Source organism: Geotrypetes seraphini, chromosome 1 (genome assembly GCF_902459505.1).
Source record: "Geotrypetes seraphini chromosome 1, aGeoSer1.1, whole genome shotgun sequence".
NCBI classification, from domain to species: domain Eukaryota; kingdom Metazoa; phylum Chordata; class Amphibia; order Gymnophiona; family Dermophiidae; genus Geotrypetes; species Geotrypetes seraphini.
Genome location: NC_047084.1, coordinates 214,417,789 through 214,438,462, shown reverse-complemented (window position 1 = coordinate 214,438,462; position 20,674 = coordinate 214,417,789). Strand labels below are relative to the sequence as shown.

Below are 20,674 nucleotides of genomic sequence, written 5' to 3'. Positions count from 1 at the left end.
CATAGTCTGTGAGGTGATTTGGGGCAGAGGGTTCTGAATTTTAAAGTTTTGAGGGTTTCTATGTGTCCCCCTGTGGTCCCCCACCTGACAAATCCTAAAATCGCCTTTTTGAGCTTTCTTAAGCTTTTTAGTGGCCATCTTGGATTTTTAGTGATATTTTTTTCAAAAGCTTTCTCCTCTCTCAAATCTGCAAATTTTACTTCAAAACCTATTGGGATGGAGTCCTTGGACTTTCCTACTGTGAATTCTTGTCAGGATTGCACAAATTTAGCGCCTCAGGAGCATCCTTGCGCCACATGCCTTGTGGTGTAACTGGAAGAGGCAGCAGCACAAAGCTTAATCTCTCCCCTGACTAAGCAGGTGTTGAAATGCTTGTCTAGCCCTTTGGGATGGCCTTCTTTGTTTTTGGGGCTCGGCACGGCTGAAAGTTCCATGCGCAAGGCTGCGGACTCTCTGCAGCCCAAGAAGCGCAAGGTGAAGTCACCAAAGGGTGATTCAACGCCCCAGGGTATGGAGGCCTTCATAGAATTTATGAAACATCTATAGCATACATTTCCGATCAGTTGTTCTTCCCTTGCGCAGTCCCGCTTCGCCTCGGATGTGTCTCTCAGTACCATGCATCCTCTCAGTCAGCTACTGTTCATGGGTTGGCTGACCTTGTTCTGGGAGATCCTTGTGATGATGACCAGTTTTCTGACCCTCTGTTTTCCGGTGGAGCACTTCCCAAGGCGGGGGACCCGGGCCTGTATGCTGGATCTTCAGATCTTTTAGGAACATTGGAACCAGGGGATGATCCTACAGTTCTGCGTTTTAGGTCTGCGGCATTGCTGGATCTCATCTCAAAATCTTTGCAGGAGTTGAATTTAATCACTCAGCCAGCTCCATCCACCGCCTCTTCTTGGCTATGTGGTGTGCGCTCAGTCTTCCTCCTTTCCCTTGCATCCTGATTTGAGCATTATGATCTCGGAGCAATGGGACTCTCTAGAGCAGTGGTTCTTAACCTTGTTGGAGGTACTGAACCCCACCAGTTTCATATGCGTGTTCACCGAATCCTTCTTTATTGGAAAAATAAAATATGATTTTTACAAATTCAAAACATAGGTATACAGTGAGGGAAAAAATAATATCAATTTTGAAAACAAAAAAGTTCTCCTATATTTCGAATAATAATAACATAATGAAATTTACTGCAAATCAGTGTGACTTCTGCTGTTGCCTCTCAGAGACCAGTTCAGAAATGCGCGGCTTTACCTTGACAAGTGCCACTCTCATGTCATTTTCGCAACAAAGTCTGTTCCTTTTCTTCGTTTTTATGTCCAGCATCCTCGAAAAGGATTGCTCGCAAAGATATGTTATAACAAACGGTATGAAAATTTCCAGAGCTTTCTTAGCAATAACAGGGTACGTTACCAATTGTTGACACCAAAACGTTGAGAGCGTTGTTGTTCTGAAGAGTTGCTGTTGAACCTGGCTCTGCTGAATTTCAATGATTTCATCGAGGTATTCATCATTGACATCTGTTGTCTCAACACTAAACGTGAATGGCTGTCTCACCCATGCTGGATATGACTCTCTTGTAGGGAAGTATCCGTCGAGAGACTTTGCAAGCTCATCTAAGTGCGTGGCAATAGTTTGCTTCAGTTCCGCGGGTACAGAAATGTCTCCGATTCCAGATACATCTTCGATCTTACTTACACAGTTGTCTAGCAGGGGAAAGTTTGCGAAGTTATTGTTTTCTGTTCGTCGTTTCCATAATGGTAGCTTTTTTTGAAAAGCTTTCAGGTTTTCTTCTGCTTCGATGATGTTGACTCCACCACCCTGTATCTGCTTATTGAGATGATTGAGAGCTGCAAAGATATCAGCCATGTACGCTACAATGAGAATGAACTCAGAATTTTTGAAGCAATCTGCATGATAATGTTGCTGCTCTTGCAAAAACAGAGCTAATTCCACACGCATGGCAAAAACACTATTCAGCACCTGTCCCCGAGATAACCACCGAACGTTAGAATGGTACAGAAGTACCTCGAATTCAGATCCCATTTCTTTACACAGCTCCTTGAAGATGCGGTGCTTCAGAGCATTATTTCGCACATAGTTCACGCATTCCACAACAATTTTTAAAACTTCTGCCAGTTTTGGAGGCAAGGTTTTTGTTGCCAACGCATGCCTGTGCAGAATGCAATGCGTAACAATGATGTGTGGTGCATCGGCATTCACTAGCGCACCAAAACCGGACTTTCTTCTGAGCATGGCTGGAGCTCCGTCCGAACAAACTGCAGAAACCATATCCCATGAAAGATTGTTGTCTTTGAAGAAGTCATCCACAAGTTTCTTCACATCAGTTGCCTTAGTTGTTGTTGTAAGAGGCTTACAAAATAAAAAATCTTCCTTTATCACGTCGTCTTTCACATAGCGCACGAATACTGCAAGCTGGCTTAGATTGGAAACGTCTGTGGTCTCGTCGAGTTGAAGGCTGAATTTTGCCGGGCTTGAAATCAGATCTGCAACTACTTGAGCCAAGATGTCTTTGCTCATGTCCTCTATTCTGTTGCTGATGATGTCATTTGAAAGAGGAATTTCAGATAACTGAACTTCAGCCGCTTTTCCCAGCATGATATTCGCCATCTTCAACACAGCTGGTTTTATGAGTGTTTCACCAATGGTGTGTGGTTTGCCCTGCTTTGCGATCAGGTAAGCAACTTCTTACGATGCTGTGAGGATCGGTTTGTTGATGGGTACAAAGCCGAGAACAGGCAGAGTAGCCTTTTCATCGAATCTTGCTCTCTTCACCTTGAATTCAGCGAGCGTTGTGTTCTTGTATTTTCCATCTCTATGCAGCTTAAGGAAGTGTTCCCTTAGTTTTGCCGGAGCTAGACTAGAATTACTCAACTTGGCATTGCAAATCATGCAATTAGGACGCTGACTCCCATCACGTTCTGTTATACATGTGAATCCATATTGTACATATTCGTCCGACCACTTTCGTATTAAAATATTAAGATAGGTATCACACGACGTACCATCACAACAGTTACAATTTGACCACTGTGCGCATCAAATCCCCTGCAGCACAGATAGGCCAAGCGATGTTGCGTGATCACTTGCAACCAATTATGGACAAGCGGGGCGTATCATCACGAATCATAAGCGCTTCGGTCACGTTCAATCATCTATCAGTTAAATCACAAATTTTGATCAGGAATTGATTGATGTATCTAAGGCGTTAGTTACAGATTGATAGATCAAGAAACCGAGTACACGATCAGTCTTGATCAAAATCACTGAATAACTGATAGATGATTGAACGTGACCGAAGCGCTATATGAGTCGGAGATGTGTTTTGACCTCCGCCGAACCCGCGAGACTGACTCACCGAACACCTGGGGTTCGGTCGAACCCAGGTTAAGAACCACTGCTCTAGAGGGAGCCCTTAAGATATCGAGAGCCATGTCTCGCCTGTATCCTATGGCGCAGGAGTGCCAGCAGCTTTTTGGTCAGCCTAAGATGAATTCTTTGGTGGCACAAGTGACTAAGCACACCTCTCTTCCTGAAAAGGGTGGTATGGTGCTCAAAGACATGCAGGACCACCGGGTGAATGTGGTCCTCAGGAGACTCTTTGAGGCGGTGGCTTTAGGCATAAAGATTACTTCCTTTGTCACATGCACCTGTCTGTCTTTGCTGGGCACTCTAGAGAATGAGGCTATGGAGCCTCCTCAGCTTCTTTTAGCTGGGGGGAGGGGATTATGTTGCTTACACTTTATATAACTTTATGCAGGTCTTAGGTAAGGTATCGACAAATTTTATTTCTGCTCGCAGAATGCTCTGGATCAGGCAGTGGGCTGGTAATTCCACCTCTAAAGGTACTCTTGTGCGGCTATCTTTTTTTAAAATTTGGCAAAGGCCTGGACGACCTAATGAATTCCGTGGTGGGCCGTCACCCTAAGACACTGCCTGACAGCAGACCCAGATCCTCTAGAGCAGTGTTTTTCAACCTTTTTACACCTATGGACCGGCAGAAATAAAAGAATTATTCTGTGGACCAGCATCAGTCCGTGGACCGGCGTTTGAAGTACACTGGGCTAAGTCGTGGGCCAGACCCTGCCCATTTCTACCCAATGTCCACCCCAGACCCCTCCCCCATAATAGTACTAATTGCACCTTGCACGTCCCGTACCTCATCTGGAAGCCTTCCCTCTGACGTTGCAACGTCAGAGAGAAGGCTTCCGGTTCAGGCACAGGACGCGTGTAGGAGCCACTGCCTGTGGCTTTGTGCACTGAATCAGTTAGGAAGAGGGAACTGGCTCTAAGATAACGCCGCATCGATCGCACCATGGATCAGTGGTTGAAGAATACTGTTTTAGGCCTGATGCACGTGCTGGCCCTGTGGACTGGCAGCAAATTTCTGTGGACCGGCACAGGTTGATGGACCGGTGGTTGAAGAACACTGCTCTAGAGGTTTGGGACATTCTACTTTTCGTGGCTCTAGGCATTCCCGCCCTTATTCCAGTTCCACGTCTCAGAAATTTTCCCAGGGTTACAGTCACAGATTCTCAGGCTCCAGGTGTAATCAGCCCTCCACCTTCCGTGCGGCTCCCTCTGCCAAACAGGTACAATGACGCCAGGCCAAGGGAGGCCTCTTTGCATATAGGAGACAGACTTGCATCATTTCTGCAGGCCTTGGTGCACATCACATCTGACCAGTGGATTCTGGATATCATTCAGGCTGGCTACAAGCATGAATTTGCTTGGCCTCTGACAGATTGGTTTGTGGACTCTCCCGTGAGGTGCCCAGACAAAGTGGTCAAAGTGCAAGCCACTGTATAAAGATTGTTGGATATTCAGGCCTTTGAACCAGTGCCACCCGAAAACTTGGGCACATACTCCATATACTTTATCGTGCCAAAGAAAGGCTCAGATGATTGGAGATCGATCCTGGGTCTTGCGCACGTCAGTGCAGCACTGAGGGTCCCATTCTTGCGCATGGAGACATAAGAACATAAGAATTGCCGCTGCTGGGTCAGATCGGTTCATAGTCATTCGCATGCTGGACAAAGACACGCCGACATTTGAGCCCAGACAATTCTGCGCAAGACTCCAGCGTGCTGCCAGAAAAGTTAATTTTAAAGAGCTCCGATGGGGTGTGTGAGAGGGGAAACCCCCCCCCCCCCGTTTACTTAATAGTGTTCACGCTACCATTGGGGGGGTTTGAGGGGTTGTAATCCCTCCTTATAGAGGAAACTTAACTTTTTCCCTTTTTTTTTTTTAGGAAAAAGTTACGTTTTCTGTATAATGTAGGGGTTGTACCCCCCACACCCTCCCCCAACGGCAGTGCGAACAGTATTAAGTAAAGTGGGTGGTTCCCACCACACACACCCCTCCCCATCGTAGCTCTTTAAAATTAACATTTACAGCGGTGCACTAGAGTCTTGCGTGCAATTGTCTGGGCTGAAATGTCAGCGTGGCTTTGTCTGGCGCGCTTTTGTCCTGTCACTGGTCAGACCAGTGGTCCATCGTGCCCAGCAGTCCACTTACACGGTTGCCCTCTGGTCAAAGACCACCGCTCTAACTGAGACTAGCCCTACCTGTGTACGTTCTGGTGCAGCAGGAACTTGTCTGACTTTGTCTTGAATCCCTGGAAGGTGTTTTCCTCTATGACATACTTCGGAAGAGCGTTTCAGTTTTTTTACCACTCTGTGGGTGAAGAAGAACTTCCTTATGTTTGTACGGAATCTATCCCCTTTCAATTTTAGAGAGTGCCCTCTCTTTCTCCCTGCCTTGGAGAGGGTGAACAACCTGTCCTTATCTACTAAGTCTATTCCCTTCAGTACCTTGAATGTTTCGATCATGTTCCCTCTCAATCTCCTCTGTTCGAGGGAGAAGAGGCCCATTTTCTCTAATCTTTCGCTGTACGGCAACTCCTCCAGTCCCTTAAACATCTTAGTGGCTCTTCTCTGGACTCTTTCGAGTAGTACCGTGTCCTTCTTCATGTACGGCGACCAGTGCTGGACGCAGTACTCCAGATGAGGGCGCACCATGGCCCGGTACAGCGGCATGATAACTTTCTCCGATTTGTTCGTGATCCCCTTCTTTATCATTCCTAACATTCTGTGTTGTCTATCATAGCAGCGGTGGCCCCAAGAGAGTTCCTTGCCTCTCTGGATCTCACAGAGGCTTACTTGCATATTCCCATTTATCAGTTGTATCAGAAATTCCTCAGGTTTCATGTCCTGGGAAATCATTGCCAGTTTTCAGCTCTACTTTTTAGCCTGGTGATGGCAACTTGTATCTTCACCAAGGTGATTATGGTCGTGGCAGCTCATTTTGGAAGATGGGACTGCAAGTGCACCCGTACTTGGACGATTGGCTGTTCAGAGCCCCCTTGTTGGCTGTGGGTCGGTGCACGGTGGATCAAGTGGTCCAGGTCCTGAAGGGCCTGGATTGGATTGTGAATTACAGAAAAAAATTTGACCCCCCCCAACACAGTCCCTGTAATATCTAGGAGTATTGTTCAACACGGCAGCTGGCCAAGTTTATCTTCCAGAGGCACACAGACAGAAGCTGTGCTATCAGATTTCTTGTCTTCTGGACAAAGCTGCTCCGACTGTGCGGGACTATTTCCAGGTCCTGGGGTTCATGGTGGCCTCCATAGATGTGGTCCCTTGGGCAAGGGCACATGTGCATCCTTTGCAGCATGTGTTGTTCTCCTGCTGGGCTCCGTAGACAAAAGAGTTGCAGATGGCTCTTCCTTGGACTCTGGAAGCCTGGGCCAGCATGAATTGGTGGCTTCTTCCGCAGTCTCTCTCCAGGGGCATGTCGCTATAGATTGCGTCTTGGGTAGTTGTAATGACAGATGCAAGTGTCCACGACTGGGAAGCCCATTGCAACCATCGTCCTATTCAGGGCCATTGGACAATATCAAAGAAATGGTCAATCAACTGATTGGAACTGCGGGCCATTCGCTTGGCTCTGGTGACATTGCAGTTGACTCTGGAGGGCCAAGTGGTCCGCATCTTCTCCAACAATGCGACAGTGGTGGCATATGTCAATCGCCAGGGTGAAAACGTGCTTCTCTGGCTCAGGAAGCCCCCTGCTTTTTTCTCTGGGCCAAACGTCATCTCCAGGCCCTTTTGGCTGCGCATGTGGTAGGAGTCGACAATATTCAAGCACATTTTCTCAGCAGACAGAGCTTTGATCTGGGTGAGATGGTGCTGTCCTTGGCGGTGTTTCAAGCCATTGTGCGGCGCTGGGGTCAGCCTCACTTTGATCTAATGGCCATGGTGAAAAACTCGAAAGCCAACTGATTCTTCAGTCGAAGATATTAGCCTGGAAACGAGAGCTTAGATGCTCTAGTACAGCCGTGGACGCAGGGAGTTCTACCGTACATTTTTCCTCCCTGGCCCATGATAGGTCAGGTCCTCCACCACATTGCAACTCTTCAGGGAAGGATTATTTTGGTGGCTCCAGAATGGCCTCAAAGACCATGCTATGCAGATCTGATGCGTCTTCACATAGATCTCAGCTGTCAGTTGCTGTTGCTCTCAGATCTTCTCTCTCAAGATCCAGTCTATATGGAGGATCCTACTTGCTTTGCTTTTATGGTATGGCTATTGAGCGCGAAGCATTAGAGCTTAAAGGATATTCTGATGTAGTCATTTCTACTCTTCTGAAATCTAAGAAGTCAACTACTGTGTCGGCCTATGCTAAGGCGTGGAAGACTTTCCAACATTGGTGTGACCAGGCCAGTGTGGAGTCGAATTCTCCAGTTTTAGTGGTGCTAGCCTTTCTCCAGGCGGTCCTTGATAAGGGCCTTACCATGGCTTCCCTTTGGGTCAAAGTAGCTGGGCTCTCTTGCTTCAGAGCCCAGGATCATTGTCCTTCACTTGCATCTCACCATGTTGTGGCCAGATTTCTGAAAGGTGCTCTTTGTATTGGACCTCCAATCAAACTGCCGTTCCCTTTGTGGGATCTTAACTTGGTTTTATCTAGTCTCATCAAGGCTCCTTTTGAACTTCTGAAAGATGCTTCTCTCTTGGACCTGACGCTAAAGTCAGTTTTTCTGACCTGACGCTAAAGTCAGCGAAATGTGTCTCGGATCTCCAGGCTCTGTCTTGTAGAGAGCCTTTCCTGAGGATATCAGAAACAAAGCTCTCTCTCTACACAGGTCCTTAATTTCTGCCAAAGGTGGTGTCTGCATTCCATGTTAATCAGGAAGTGTGTTTGCCTGTTTTCAGCCTACTGGTTCTAAGAATCAGGACCACATTTTGCAGAAATAGAATGTCTGCAGAGTTCTTCCATGTTATCTGGAGGTCACAAATGAGTTTCTCCTCTCTGGCCATCTTTTTGTGCTAACTCATTCTTCTAAGCAGGGTGCCCCCACTTCCAAGGCCACTATTTCTAGATGGATACATAAGGCCATTTCATCAGCGTACATTCTTTACAGTAAACAGTCTCCTATTTCGGTTAAAATGCATTCTGCCAGAAACATGGCATCCTCATGGACCAAGGCTAAGGTGATCTTCTATGAGGAGATTTGTAGGGCAGCTACTTGTTCCTCTCTACACACGTTTGCCAAATTCTACAGAGTGAATGTGGCAGTGAGACAGGACTCTGTCTTTGGGTCCTCGGTCTTGAGGGTCGATGCAGTCAGCCCACCCTAGCTTTTTGGGTCTGCTTTTCATGTTCCACTTGTCTAGAATATATCACCTATTGCACTGGTAAAAGAGATTATGTCCTTACCTTGATAATATCTTTTGCAGTAGATAGGTGAGACATTCTAGACTCCTGCCTTGTCCTTCCTGCATCTGCCTTCTGTCTCTTCTGTTATGCTTCTCCAAGTTGATTCTTGGATGCCAGTCAGTCCTTTGGACTGAGAAAAATTCTGTATATTTATTTCTAATGCATGCAGGGGTCTTTCCTGAGCTCCTTTGATGCTTTTGTTTGCTGTTTCATATAGAGATTACACGTTGCTTCTTTGAACAGAACAGTTGTTTTCGAGAATTTCCCCCTTGATGTCTATACTTCATGTTCTCTGTTGGAGCTCTTGCTGCTTGGGTAATAACTGCAGTGGTGTTATAGCTCCCAGTGAAATAGAGGAGAGTCGCAAAATCAAAATTTGGAGTGGATTCCTTCTGCATACAGCACACAGCCATTGGGACATGACCCACTTGTCTAGAATGTCTCACCTATCTACTGGAAAAGATATTACATAACATAACATCTGTTGTTGATATTACATAACATAGTATCTCTTGTTGTTCTTGTTGTATACCGTCTTGAACTGAAAAGGTATGACGGGATAATAAATAAAGCTATTATTATTATTTGTATACCACAAAATAATGAGGATCCTTGCGGTTGACAATTAAGAAGAGCTGAACATCAGGCAGTGAATTACAAAAAGTATAAGATGGTCAATTAGAAAAATTTATCGTATAAATAAGCTTTTAACTGCTTTCTAAAGTTCATATATGAGGTAGAAGTAAGAAATAGTTGAAAGAGAACAGAATCCCAAATAGCTGTTTGATATAAGAGCAGTCTTTTATGAAATCTTTTGTAACGGCATCCCCTGACTGATGGAAAATGGAACATTGTTGAAATACACGAAGAGCGTTGAAAACTAGAAAAGTTAAAATGATCCACTAAATACCCTGGAGCTATACCATGCACCACCTTATAATATACCTTCAAAAAATACTCTAAAATAACCTCTTCTCATTTACTCTCTTTCATTTCTCATTTATCACAGTCATATTAGCCGATCTGCCATAGACCTCAGAACCACTACTCCTCCTTCCGTTATGATATATTTCACTGTGGAGCTTTCTGTGCAAATACTCACTGGTCAAAGGCTTTACAGCTTTTTACATTCATATGACTTTCCACATAAAGTTCTCAATTACTATACTTATTTAGATTTTAAAATTTTGAATTTTAATTGAAGCTTTTCACTTATCTTATAGTAGTATATATTTCTTTATAATTTAGCGATTTGCTGTTGGATCCGACATGTTTCACCTCAGCTTTGTCAGGGATCCACTCGTTACCGCTGTCATTCGACGTACTCATTCATATATCTGTCTATTACAAGATGCACCTTATAACATAAACATCCAAACTTAAACAGCACCCTTGCCACAATGGGAAGCCAATGCAGCTCTTTGCAATATGGGATTATATGATCTGCCTTTTTTAATCTAAAAATTAAATGCACCGTGGTATTTTGTATCAATTGCAGGCGATAGTTGGGGGGTTTTTAAGACCCCCCCACAAATATACAATGTTACAGTAATCCAATATTCCCAAAGGAAGTGATCAGACCAATAGTCTAAATCAGGGGTGTCCGGTGAAGTATTTTGTGCAGCCCCGTTCAAGGGCGATGCAATGTTTTCCTCTGTTGCCCCCAGGTGTTTACTGTCTTGCAGGCACCCTCCTCTGTCTTGCTGCAGCGTTTATGCATTTGTGCAGCCCCAGAAACATTTTTTCGACCAATGCGGCCCAGGGAAGTCAAAAGTTTGGACACCCCTGGTCTAAATGATTATCTAGTCTAAATATTATTAAGGTAAATTCATAATCTCTTTAAAATCTGTTTTTGGAGATCTTGCCGGGTACTTGTGACCTGGATTGGCCACTGTTGGAAACAGGTTATTGGGGTTGATGGACCTTCGGTCTGTCCCAATATGGCAATTCTTATGTTCTAAAGAAGCCTACACTTGTATATCCATCCTAACTGCTCACTTTCAAATTGGATCTTTATACTTCCAATACAAAGTCCTGCCATTTGGACTGGCCTCAGCTCCTTGTATCTTCTCAAAATGCCTAGTGGTACTAGCAGCAGCTCTTCGCTCTTGGGGATTTCACGTTTTTCCCTAGTTAGATGACTGGTTGATTAAGGCTTCATTATCACTACTAGCTCAGTATGCTGTCAGCTCCATAGTTCATCTGCTGGAGCTGCTAAGGTTTGCCGTCAACTACCAGGAGTCACATCTGTGCCCTTCTGAGATGCTCAAATTCATAAGTGCTCTTATAGACAATACTCAGGGACGAGCTTTTCTGCCGCAGCAGAGAGCCTAGAATCTGATTCATCCACCTTTCCATGCATTACTGCATGTCAGATACTGTGCCTTCTGGGATACATGGCATCCACAGTCCACTTCACCATGTTTGCATGTCTTCACCTCAAAATCCCACAATAGATCCTGTCAACCCAATGATCTCAAGCCATTGGGCATCTGTCTGCTCTAATCCAAATCACATCAGACCTCTACTATTCCCTCCACTCGTCTTCCCTTTCGGCCCCCTCGCCACCACAAAGTCCTAATCACAGTTGCTTCAATGTTAGGGAGGGGAGCTCATCTGGATGGCCTCCATAGTCAAAGACTGTGGTCTCAAAAATAACAAATTCTCCATATCAATCTTCTCAAACTACAAGCAATAGGCAATGCTCTCAAGACACTCCAAGACCATCTTCACCAACAGGTAGTCCTCATTTGAATCTACAATCATACACCTTGTTCTACCTGAACAAACAAGGAGGAACAGGCTGTCACCCACTTTGCATGGAAGCAGTTCAGATTTGGACTCATATTGAGCAGACTCCTTCAACCCTTTGAATGGTTTCTCTGTATAACTTTCTTGTATCAGATTTTCTACACATGGAAGACAATGTACATAGATTTCTTTGCTTAGTCTCGCAACAACAGACTTTCACTCTTCTGCTGCAGATTTTCTGTCCCCAATTGCCTAGAGTCAGATTCCTTACTCCTCCTTGGGAAAACAGATTCCTCTATGCATTTTCACCAATCCCTGCAGATGGAAAAAATTATATGTTAAAACACAATTCTAACTGTCATTCGCTTAATGTTATCTTTGCGATTCAATGTCCTTGTGAGCTCTTATATATAGGCCAGACATCATGAACTCTAGCAATCAGATTGACCGAACATAAAAGTTGGGTGAACACTCGTAAAATGTCAGCTCTGATAATAGCCCATTGTGTAGAGCATCAACATAATTTTAATAATTTGAGCTATTGGGTGATTGAAAAACTTGCTCCATATTTAAGACGAGGAGATATTAGAAGATTACTATGGCAAAAAGAATATCAATGGATTAGTCACTTACGAACCCTGGACCCTTTAGGCTTGAATATCCCCTATGAATGGCAACCATTTTATTGAAAAGATAGTGTTCCTGCTGTCCAGTCTTTGATAACAGTTTGGTGATCAGGTCATGTATTCAATTTTCAGTGATGTTTCTGCAATTTTTTCAGTTATAGTGATGTGTTTTGATTTTTTGATTTTTTTTTATTATTGGAAGGAGTTGATGATATATTTTTTTTTCATATTTCCTTTTTTCCTCCTTATTGGCTGGTGCTTAGCATATCACGCATCACATTTGTATTGATGTCATGACTAGAGAATGACACGGTGGCTGTTACCCGCGGCTAGTCGTGGGTAATTGCGGGTAACCCGCCAAAATAGTGAGGGGGAAAAAGTGCTCACTGCGGGTACGGGGACAAGGCCATCCACTGCCCTGTGGAGCGGTGAATGGCCTTATCCCCGCAGTTAAGGGAGGGAATGCGCACGGTCACCAATCGCGCATGGTGGTCCAGGACAGGGACAGATTTTTTCCCTGTGTCATTCTCTATTACTCATGCACTGACACTAGAGGAGGAGGTATAGCCACCATTATTAAATCCAACCGCTACCCAAGACTGACTGACACTGAACATCTCTTTCTCTAGTTCAGCAGCCAGAACTTTGATTTATAAGGAAGGAATAAGCTAAATATTGTAGTACTGAGGCTTGTATGGATGCTACAGGGACGGGGCAGGGACAGTGGTCGCGGGGACGGGGTGGGGACAGTGGTTACGAGGACGGGGCGGGGACAGTGGTCATGGAGACAGGGCGGTGACAGGGACAGTGGTCGCGGGGACAGTGACGGGGACAAATTTTTTCCCCGTGTCATTCTCTAGTCAAGACGCCCGGCTCTCTCTTTTTCAATGAGCTGGGTGCGTCTCTCATTCCTGCGGCCATTTTGAGGGGTGCTATTCCTGTTGGTCTGCTGTGTGAAAGCATTTGGAGAAAATAATGCTGAGCAAAATTATACAAAATTTTTTTCCCCTGAAGCAGCCTTGGTGAGGCGAAACAGAAGTGCTTTCTGTTGGGAATAGGAATAAGTATTCTGGAATATCAGATGAAGAAACTACCTCTGCTTTGAGAGAAACTTTTCAAGATAAGTTTGCCATACTTTACATGAAATTGAAATAACTCTTTTGCTCCTGGCTGTAGTCATTGCAAATTGTTTTATGCAGAATTAACCCTTTGTTCATATACAGTGACGAAGAAGACAAAAAATGAATTTTAAAAATAAGTTTATGAAGTGAAATGAAAGATTGATTAATTAAATATACATGTACGGAGTTTTTTTCAGACCAGTGATGATACGGGTGGCTTAGGGCAATAGTTCCCAACCCTGTCCTGGAGACCACTAGGCCAATCGGGTTTTCAGGCTAGCCCTAATGAATATGCATGAGAGAGATTTGCATATAATGGAAGTGAGAGGCATGCAAATCTGCTCCATGCATATTCATTAGGGCTATCCTGAAAACCCGAATGGCCTGGTGGTCCTCCAGGACAGGGTTGGGAACCACTGGCTTAAGGTACTGTGTAGTCCCGGCTGCCCGTGTATGAGGCCTGTTTTTCTCCATTTTTTTGTATTTATCATTTTTCTGTCCCTTTTTGTTTTTTGATTTGGTATGAATGCAGTTTTTCTGCTAAACTAATATACAGTACGCTTTCTTTTTGATTTTTTGTTCAACTCAAACTTTGTCAAGAGTCTTATAGCACCTCGTGGGCCATGTCAACTGTGGTTCCCACTTTATCAGCAGCTCTTGAAACAGGAACTGTACCGCTTGTACACATTCTTCATGCTGCTAACACAGAACAATAAATCTTTCCTTCATCCCAATCCTCACTTGTTAGCTCTCACTCTGTTATGGATTTCCTGTCCTATTAACCCTCTTTCTTCCTCCCCTCTTAAAGTCAATCAATTTGTACCTTTGCTTAAACTTTGTAAACCGCATAGAACTTCACGGTATTGCGGTATATAAGCTGTTGTTATTATTATTATTATTATCTTCTCTATACAAGATTCTAACATCCAAAGTTCCAAGCCAGGTTCATCTCAGAATTCCACCTTAACCATTCTATAGTTCAGCCTGTTTTCTTTTTGAAGCCACATTCTCATCCAAGTGAAGCAGCTCTTCACACCTTGAACTGGAAACGTGCATTGGCATATTACCTGGACCAAATTAAATCTCATAGAAGACTTTCTCAGTTCTTTGTGGCTTTTGACCCAAACAGACTTTGAGTGCCTGTTAGCAAGAAACACATCTCCATTTGGCTGGCAGACCGTATCTCCGTGTATACTCAAGCTGGGCTGAAGCTACAAGGCCATGTAACAGCCCACAATGTCTGAGCAATGGATACTTCGGTAGCTCATTTCCACTTTGCATCTATTGAGGACATCTGCAAAACAGCTACTTGGTCTTTGATTCATACTGTCACCTCTCACTACTATATAGAGCAAAACTGTAGAAGAGACAGTCAGTTTTGACAAGCAGTTCTGCAGAATCTTTTTACTTTCTGAGTTCCAACTTTTCCTCCAATCTACATGGGTTTCGCCAGGCTCCTGTATGTTTAATATTTAACTTTTTCCAGAGACATGATCCTGGCAGCTTATAAGTCCCACTTGTGAGAATATTATGCCTTCTTGTCCTTGGAGAAAACAAAGATACTTACCTGTAGTAGGTGTTCTCCAAGGACAGCAGGCGTATATTCTCACAACCCACCCACTTAACTTTGTTACTGAACTGCAGATCATTCAAACCAATGGGTGGGAAGGCACTGGCACATTCACAGTACTTGCACTGTCTTAAAAAATTTAAAGTGACAGTGCACTTGGTAGTGTCTGTACCAGGTTCCGTGGATGACTTCACCCACATTCTACAGATAAGTGTCTCTGCTTTTTCTAAGCAGATTAGCCTTGAAGACCTACCTTTTTAAGCAGGCCTACCCAGACCAATGTTTAAACAACTAGTTCATTCAGGCCTCTCCTTTGTCCGCTGTGCAGTTTAGAAGGTACTGAATCATTCTGGATTTTATCTAAATTTTGATTACCTGTTTGATCTTTTTCTTCTGCTGTCTTTTTTGTCAAACTGATTTATGCTTCTTTAACCTTGAAAGAGACCTGGGAGTGATGGTAGACACAACACTGAAGGCGTTGGCGCAGTGCGCCACAGCCTCAAGGAAAGCAAACAAAATGTTGGGTATCATTAAGAAGGGTATCACGACCAGGACAAAGGAAGTCATCCTGCCACTGTATCGTGCAAAGGTGCGGCCGCATCTGGAATACTGTGTCCAGTACTGGTCGCCGTACCTCAAGAAGGACATGGCAGTACTTGAGGGAATCCAGAGAAGAGCAACTAAGCTAATAAAGGGTATGGAAAATCTCTCATTTACTGACAGATTGAAACAGTTAGGACTGTTCTACCTGGAGAAGCGGAGACTTAGGGGAGACATGATAGAAACCTTCAAGATCCTGAAAGGCATAGAGAAAGTAGACAGGGACAGATTTTTCAAATTAAGGGGAACCACAAGTACAAGGGGGCACTCGGAGAAATTGAAAGGGGACAGGTTTAGAACAAACGCTAGGAAGTTCTTTTTCACCCAGAGAGTGGTGGATACATGGAATGTGCTTCCAGAGGCTGTGGTAGACAGGAGCACATTAAAGGCTTCAAAGAAGGTTTGGATAGGTTCCTAGAGGACAAAGGGATTGAGGGGTATAGATAGGTGTAGAGGTAGGTTATAGGGATAGGAGTAGAAGTAAGTTATAGGAATAGGAGTAGAGATAGGTTATAGAGCTAGTCAGGGACCACTGCTCAGGCAATGGGCCTGATGGACCGCCGCAGGAGCGGACCGCTGGGCGAGATGGACCTCTGGTCTGCCTCAGTGGAGGCAACTTCTTATCTTCTTATGTTCTTATTTTGATGTTTTTATATAAACCACCCTGTTATGCATTTCAGGAAGGGTGATATATCAAGTACAAAAAACCAAAACTATCTCCTAACATAGTAACATAGTAACATAGTAGATGACGGCAGATAAAGACCCGAATGGTCCATCCAGTCTGCCCAACCTGATTCAATTTAAATTTTTTTTTTTTTTTCTTCTTCTTAGCTATTTCTGGGCGAGAATCCAAAGCTTTACCCGGTACTGTGCTTGGGTTCCAACTTGCCGAAATCTCTGTTAAGACTTACTCCAGCCCATCTACACCCTCCCAGCCATTGAAGCCCTCCCCTGCCCATCCTCCTCCAAACGGCCATACACAGACACAGACCGTACAAGTCTGCCCAGTACTGGCCTAGTTCAATCTTTAATATTTTCTGATTCTAAATGTTCTGTGTTCATCCTAACGCTTCTTTGAACTCAGTCACAGTTTTACTCTCCACCACCTCTCTCGGGAGCGCATTCCAGGCATCCACCACCCTCTCCGTAAAGTAGAATTTCCTAACATTGCCCCTGAATCTACCACCCCTCAACCTCAAATTATGTCCTCTGGTTTTACCATTTTTCTTTCTCTGGAAAAGATTTTGTTCTACGTTAATACCCTTTAAGTATTTGAACGTCTGAATCATATCTCCCCTGTCTCTCCTTTCCTCTAGGGCAGGGGTCTGCAACCTTTAAGACATAAAGAGCCACTTGGACCCGTTTTCGAAAAGAAAAAAAAACTTGGAGCCGCAAAACCATTATAAAACAAATCTAACACTGCATATATTGTTTCTTATCTTAATGCTATATACAGGATCACTAAATTGAAAATAAAATCATTTTTCCTACCTTTGCTATTTGGTGATTTCATGAGTCTCTGGTTGCACTTTCTTCTTCTGACTGTGCATCCAATCTTTCTTCCTTTCTTTCAGCCTCCTGTATGTTTCCTCTCCTCCAGACCTCATTCTCTCCCCCAACTTTTTCTTTCTGTCTCCCTGTTCCCCCTTCTTTCTGACTCCCTGTCTGCCCCCTTTCTTTCTTTCTCCATGCCCTCCCCCAAGCCACTCGGTTTGCTGCCACCGCCATCGGGGAACAGCCCCCAAGCCACCGCCGTCCCAAGCTTTCCCTGCAGAAGCGTCGCGCTGACCAGCATTCCGCTCCCTGACGTCAATTCTGACGTAGGAGAGGAAGTTCCGGGCCAACAAGGCATTTCTCCTCATTCCATCCAGCCTGAGCCCCATCTCTCCTTGATCCAGCATTTCCCTTCTGTGTTTGTCAGAATTACCATTCCACCTATTTTCCAGCATCACCCTTCTTTGTGTCCATCTCACCTATATCCCTATCTCACCACTTTTTCAGAATCTTCATTTGTCTCTGTCCTTGTCTTTACCCCATGTTCACCATTTGCCCTTTCAATGTCTTTATCTCCCCCCTACACACTTTTTCAGCATTACTTCTATGTCTCTATTTCACCTCCTCTTCATGTCCCCTCTGTATCTCTATCCTTATTCAGTAGGTCCTGCTTACCCTTTCTCTTCTTTGTGTCACTATCTCCATTTTCAGCTTTCCCCCCTTTTCCTTTGTTACTGCACCCTGTAGCTAGAATCTTTCCACCCTCCCTCCACTCCGGCCCAGCCCAGTATGAAATATTTCCTTTTGTTTCCCTCCCCTCTCTCTTTCTCTCTCTCTTCTCCTCCCTCACCCACGAGTCCTGCATCTGGCCCTCTCCCTTCTACCTGCACCTGGCAACACCCCCCTGCTCCGCGGCTCTCTTCAGCAACTCGTCAGCAGCGGTGATCAAGACAAGCTGCCGACATCGAGGCCTTCCCTCTACGAGTCCCGCCTTTGTGGAAAAAGGAAGTTGAAACAAGCGGGACTCGCAGAGGGTAGGCCCCGACGTCAGAAGCTGCTGCTGAGTTGCCGAAGAGAGCCGCGGAGCAGGGGATGTGGCCGGAAGCAGGTAGAAGGGAGAGGGAGATAGGAAGGCTGTAGATCTCCGGAGCATGATACCGACCCCGGCCAGGATGACTTCTTTTTCAGGCACCTTACAAGTCCAGCGTCGCGGGGGAAATAGCCATGCTGAGCAGTGAGCTCAGCACTACACAGATGAAAGCCTTGCTTGCTGATTGGTCCGGCGGCACGGCGGGGCGGGGCCGCCGGACCAATCAGCAAGCAAGGCTTTCATCTGTGTATGTGCTGAGCTCACTGCTCAGCATGGCTATTTCCCGCCGCGACGCCGGACTTAAGCTGCATGCCTGCGTGACACACTACCGGAGCCGCAGCAAAGGTGGAAAAGAGCCGCATGCGGCTCTGGAGCCGCAGGTTGCCGACCCCCGCTCTAGGGTATACATATTCAGGGCTTCCAGTCTCTCCTCATACGTCTTCTGGCGCAAGCCTCCTATCATTTTCGTCGCCCTCCTCTGGACTGCCTCAAGTCTTCTTACGTCTTTCACCAGATACGGTCTCCAAAACTGAACACAATATCTCCTGTTGCTTGAAATTAATTGTGTATATGTGGGTCACTTCCAGGGAATGGGTATCTACAACTTTGTTGTGTATGTGTTAAAAACCAATTGCACAGAGATGGCCAATTTGTAAGAAGGTGTAGCTTGTATCTTAGGAAAACCAATAATGAGGAAAACTCATTCACATTTTAAAAATTGCACAAATGTGCTACCTGGTACAATGTTCTATTATGCTTCATTACAATTTTATTATAGGTTAATAAAGTCTCCTTTTATCTTTAGGAACACTGACCACGTCTTCCAGGTTTGGCTCTTTTCCAAAAGTTGCATGTAAGTTGACAACATTCTTTTTGCATCTTCTCTTGTGTCCTTTCTGGAGTTAAGTGGCAAGATCTTGATATGAGGCACAGACTGCTACTACTGTTTATCATTTCTATAGTGCTAAAAGGTGTACACAGCGCTGTACATATTAACATTCAATGGAGTGGAGGAGAGTGTGACGTAGTGATTAGAGCTACAGCCTTAGCACCCTGAGGTTGTGGGTTCAAATCCTGTGCTGCTGTTTGTGATTCTGGGCAAGTCACTCAATCTTCCACTGTCCCAGGTACATTAGATAGATTGTGAGCCCACCAGGACAGATAGAGAAAATGCTTGAAATACCTATATGTAAGAACTGCTCTGAGTGTGATTGTAAAATTACAAAAAGGTGGTATACAAGTTAGAGAATGACACGGTGGCGGTTACCCGCGGATAACCGCGTTTAGCCGCGGGTAACCCACCAAAACGGTGACCAAAAAAAATGGTCACTGCAAGTTCGGGGACAAGGCAATTCACCGCCCCGTGGGGCGGTGAATGGTAGCACGGGGCGGTGAACCATCTGGAACATGCGGTGAACGAGCGGCAGCCCACTCTATCCCGCCGACCATGCATCTCCCTACCTCCCTTCTTTTCCCTTACCTTTTCTTGTTAAAACGCGCATTTTCTATAAGGCTAGGAGCTGTATTACAGCCGGAGGCTTGAAGTCAAGTCGCGTTGCACACTGGAAAAAGTCTCCTCTGACGCAACTTCCTGTTTCCGGTTGCATCGGAGGAGACTTTTCTAGCCGGCACGACTTCAAGGCTCCAGCTGTAATACAGCTCCTAGCCTTATAGAAAACGTGCGTTTTAACAAGAAAAGGTTAGGGAAAAGAAGGGAGGAAGGGAAATGCACAGCTGGCCGGTGGGAGAGAGCTGCTGGACCGCATGAAGGGTGCTGGGGGTGGGGGGATGGAAAGGAGAAGACGGGGATGGGGCCGGGGCGGTGAAAGAGACAACAGGGCGGTGAAGGGGACAGCAGAGACGGGGACGAGGCGGTGAAAGGGACAGCGGGGACGGGGCGGTGCAGAGGATGGTGGTCCGGGGACGGGGCGGTGACGGGGACATAATTTTTCCCCGTGTTATTCTCTAATACAAGTCCCAATCCCTTTCTCCTTTCCTTTCCCTTTATACACTTCTTATAGCCTAAGCAGATTGCATTCAGGCTCAAGTATTTTCCCTATCTGTTCTAATGGGCTTATAATCTAACTAATGTACCTGGGGCAATGGAGTGTTAATTGACTTGCCCGGGGTCACAAGGAGCAGTGCTAAACTTGAACCTACAACCTCAGGGTGCTCAGGCTGCAGCCCTAATTACTAGGCCACTCCTCCACTAGATATCTTTAGGCTAATTCAGATGTGTCTATAGGAAACCCCACTGCATTACAGGCACCAGCTGCAAGTTTACTACACAATTGTTATCAACACTTTTGGGGGGTAATTTTATAAAGTATTTTCATGTGTAAAGCATGTTTTACACAAAGAAAATAGCTATTATGAAATTATGCAGGGGTATAAACATGTACAAGTATGCATACTGTGGGACAGGATCCTGCTTAGGCCTAACTACCCCAGTGAATCTCTGTCCCAGAGTTGAAAAGGTTTATGGAACACTGCTCTCAGTGCCTCCCCAAAAATGCACACAGACTTCTCTAGTAGAAAACCAAAACACTTTTAATAGTGAATAAAGAATTCTTGGTCAGAATGGTCAAATGTGGCACGAGCAGTAAAGTCTCTTGGTCAAAATAGCTCTTTCTTATGGAAAATAAAGGTTCATAAGATTCAAGTACTTTTGCTCTGGATA

The 20,674-nt window shown here is 45.0% G+C and overlaps 1 protein-coding gene across 2 annotated transcripts in view; it reads left to right on the top strand.

The window, feature by feature from the left end:
- Nucleotides 1-20,674, top strand: part of OCIAD1 (OCIA domain containing 1) — a 126,877-nt gene that overhangs the window by 15,692 nt on the left and 90,511 nt on the right. For both annotated transcript variants that reach the window (XM_033945863.1, XM_033945874.1), the window contains exon 4: nucleotides 18,800-18,847. In XM_033945863.1, coding sequence (XP_033801754.1) covers nucleotides 18,800-18,847 — 48 coding nt within the window. The remainder of the gene's footprint in view (nucleotides 1-18,799; nucleotides 18,848-20,674) is intronic.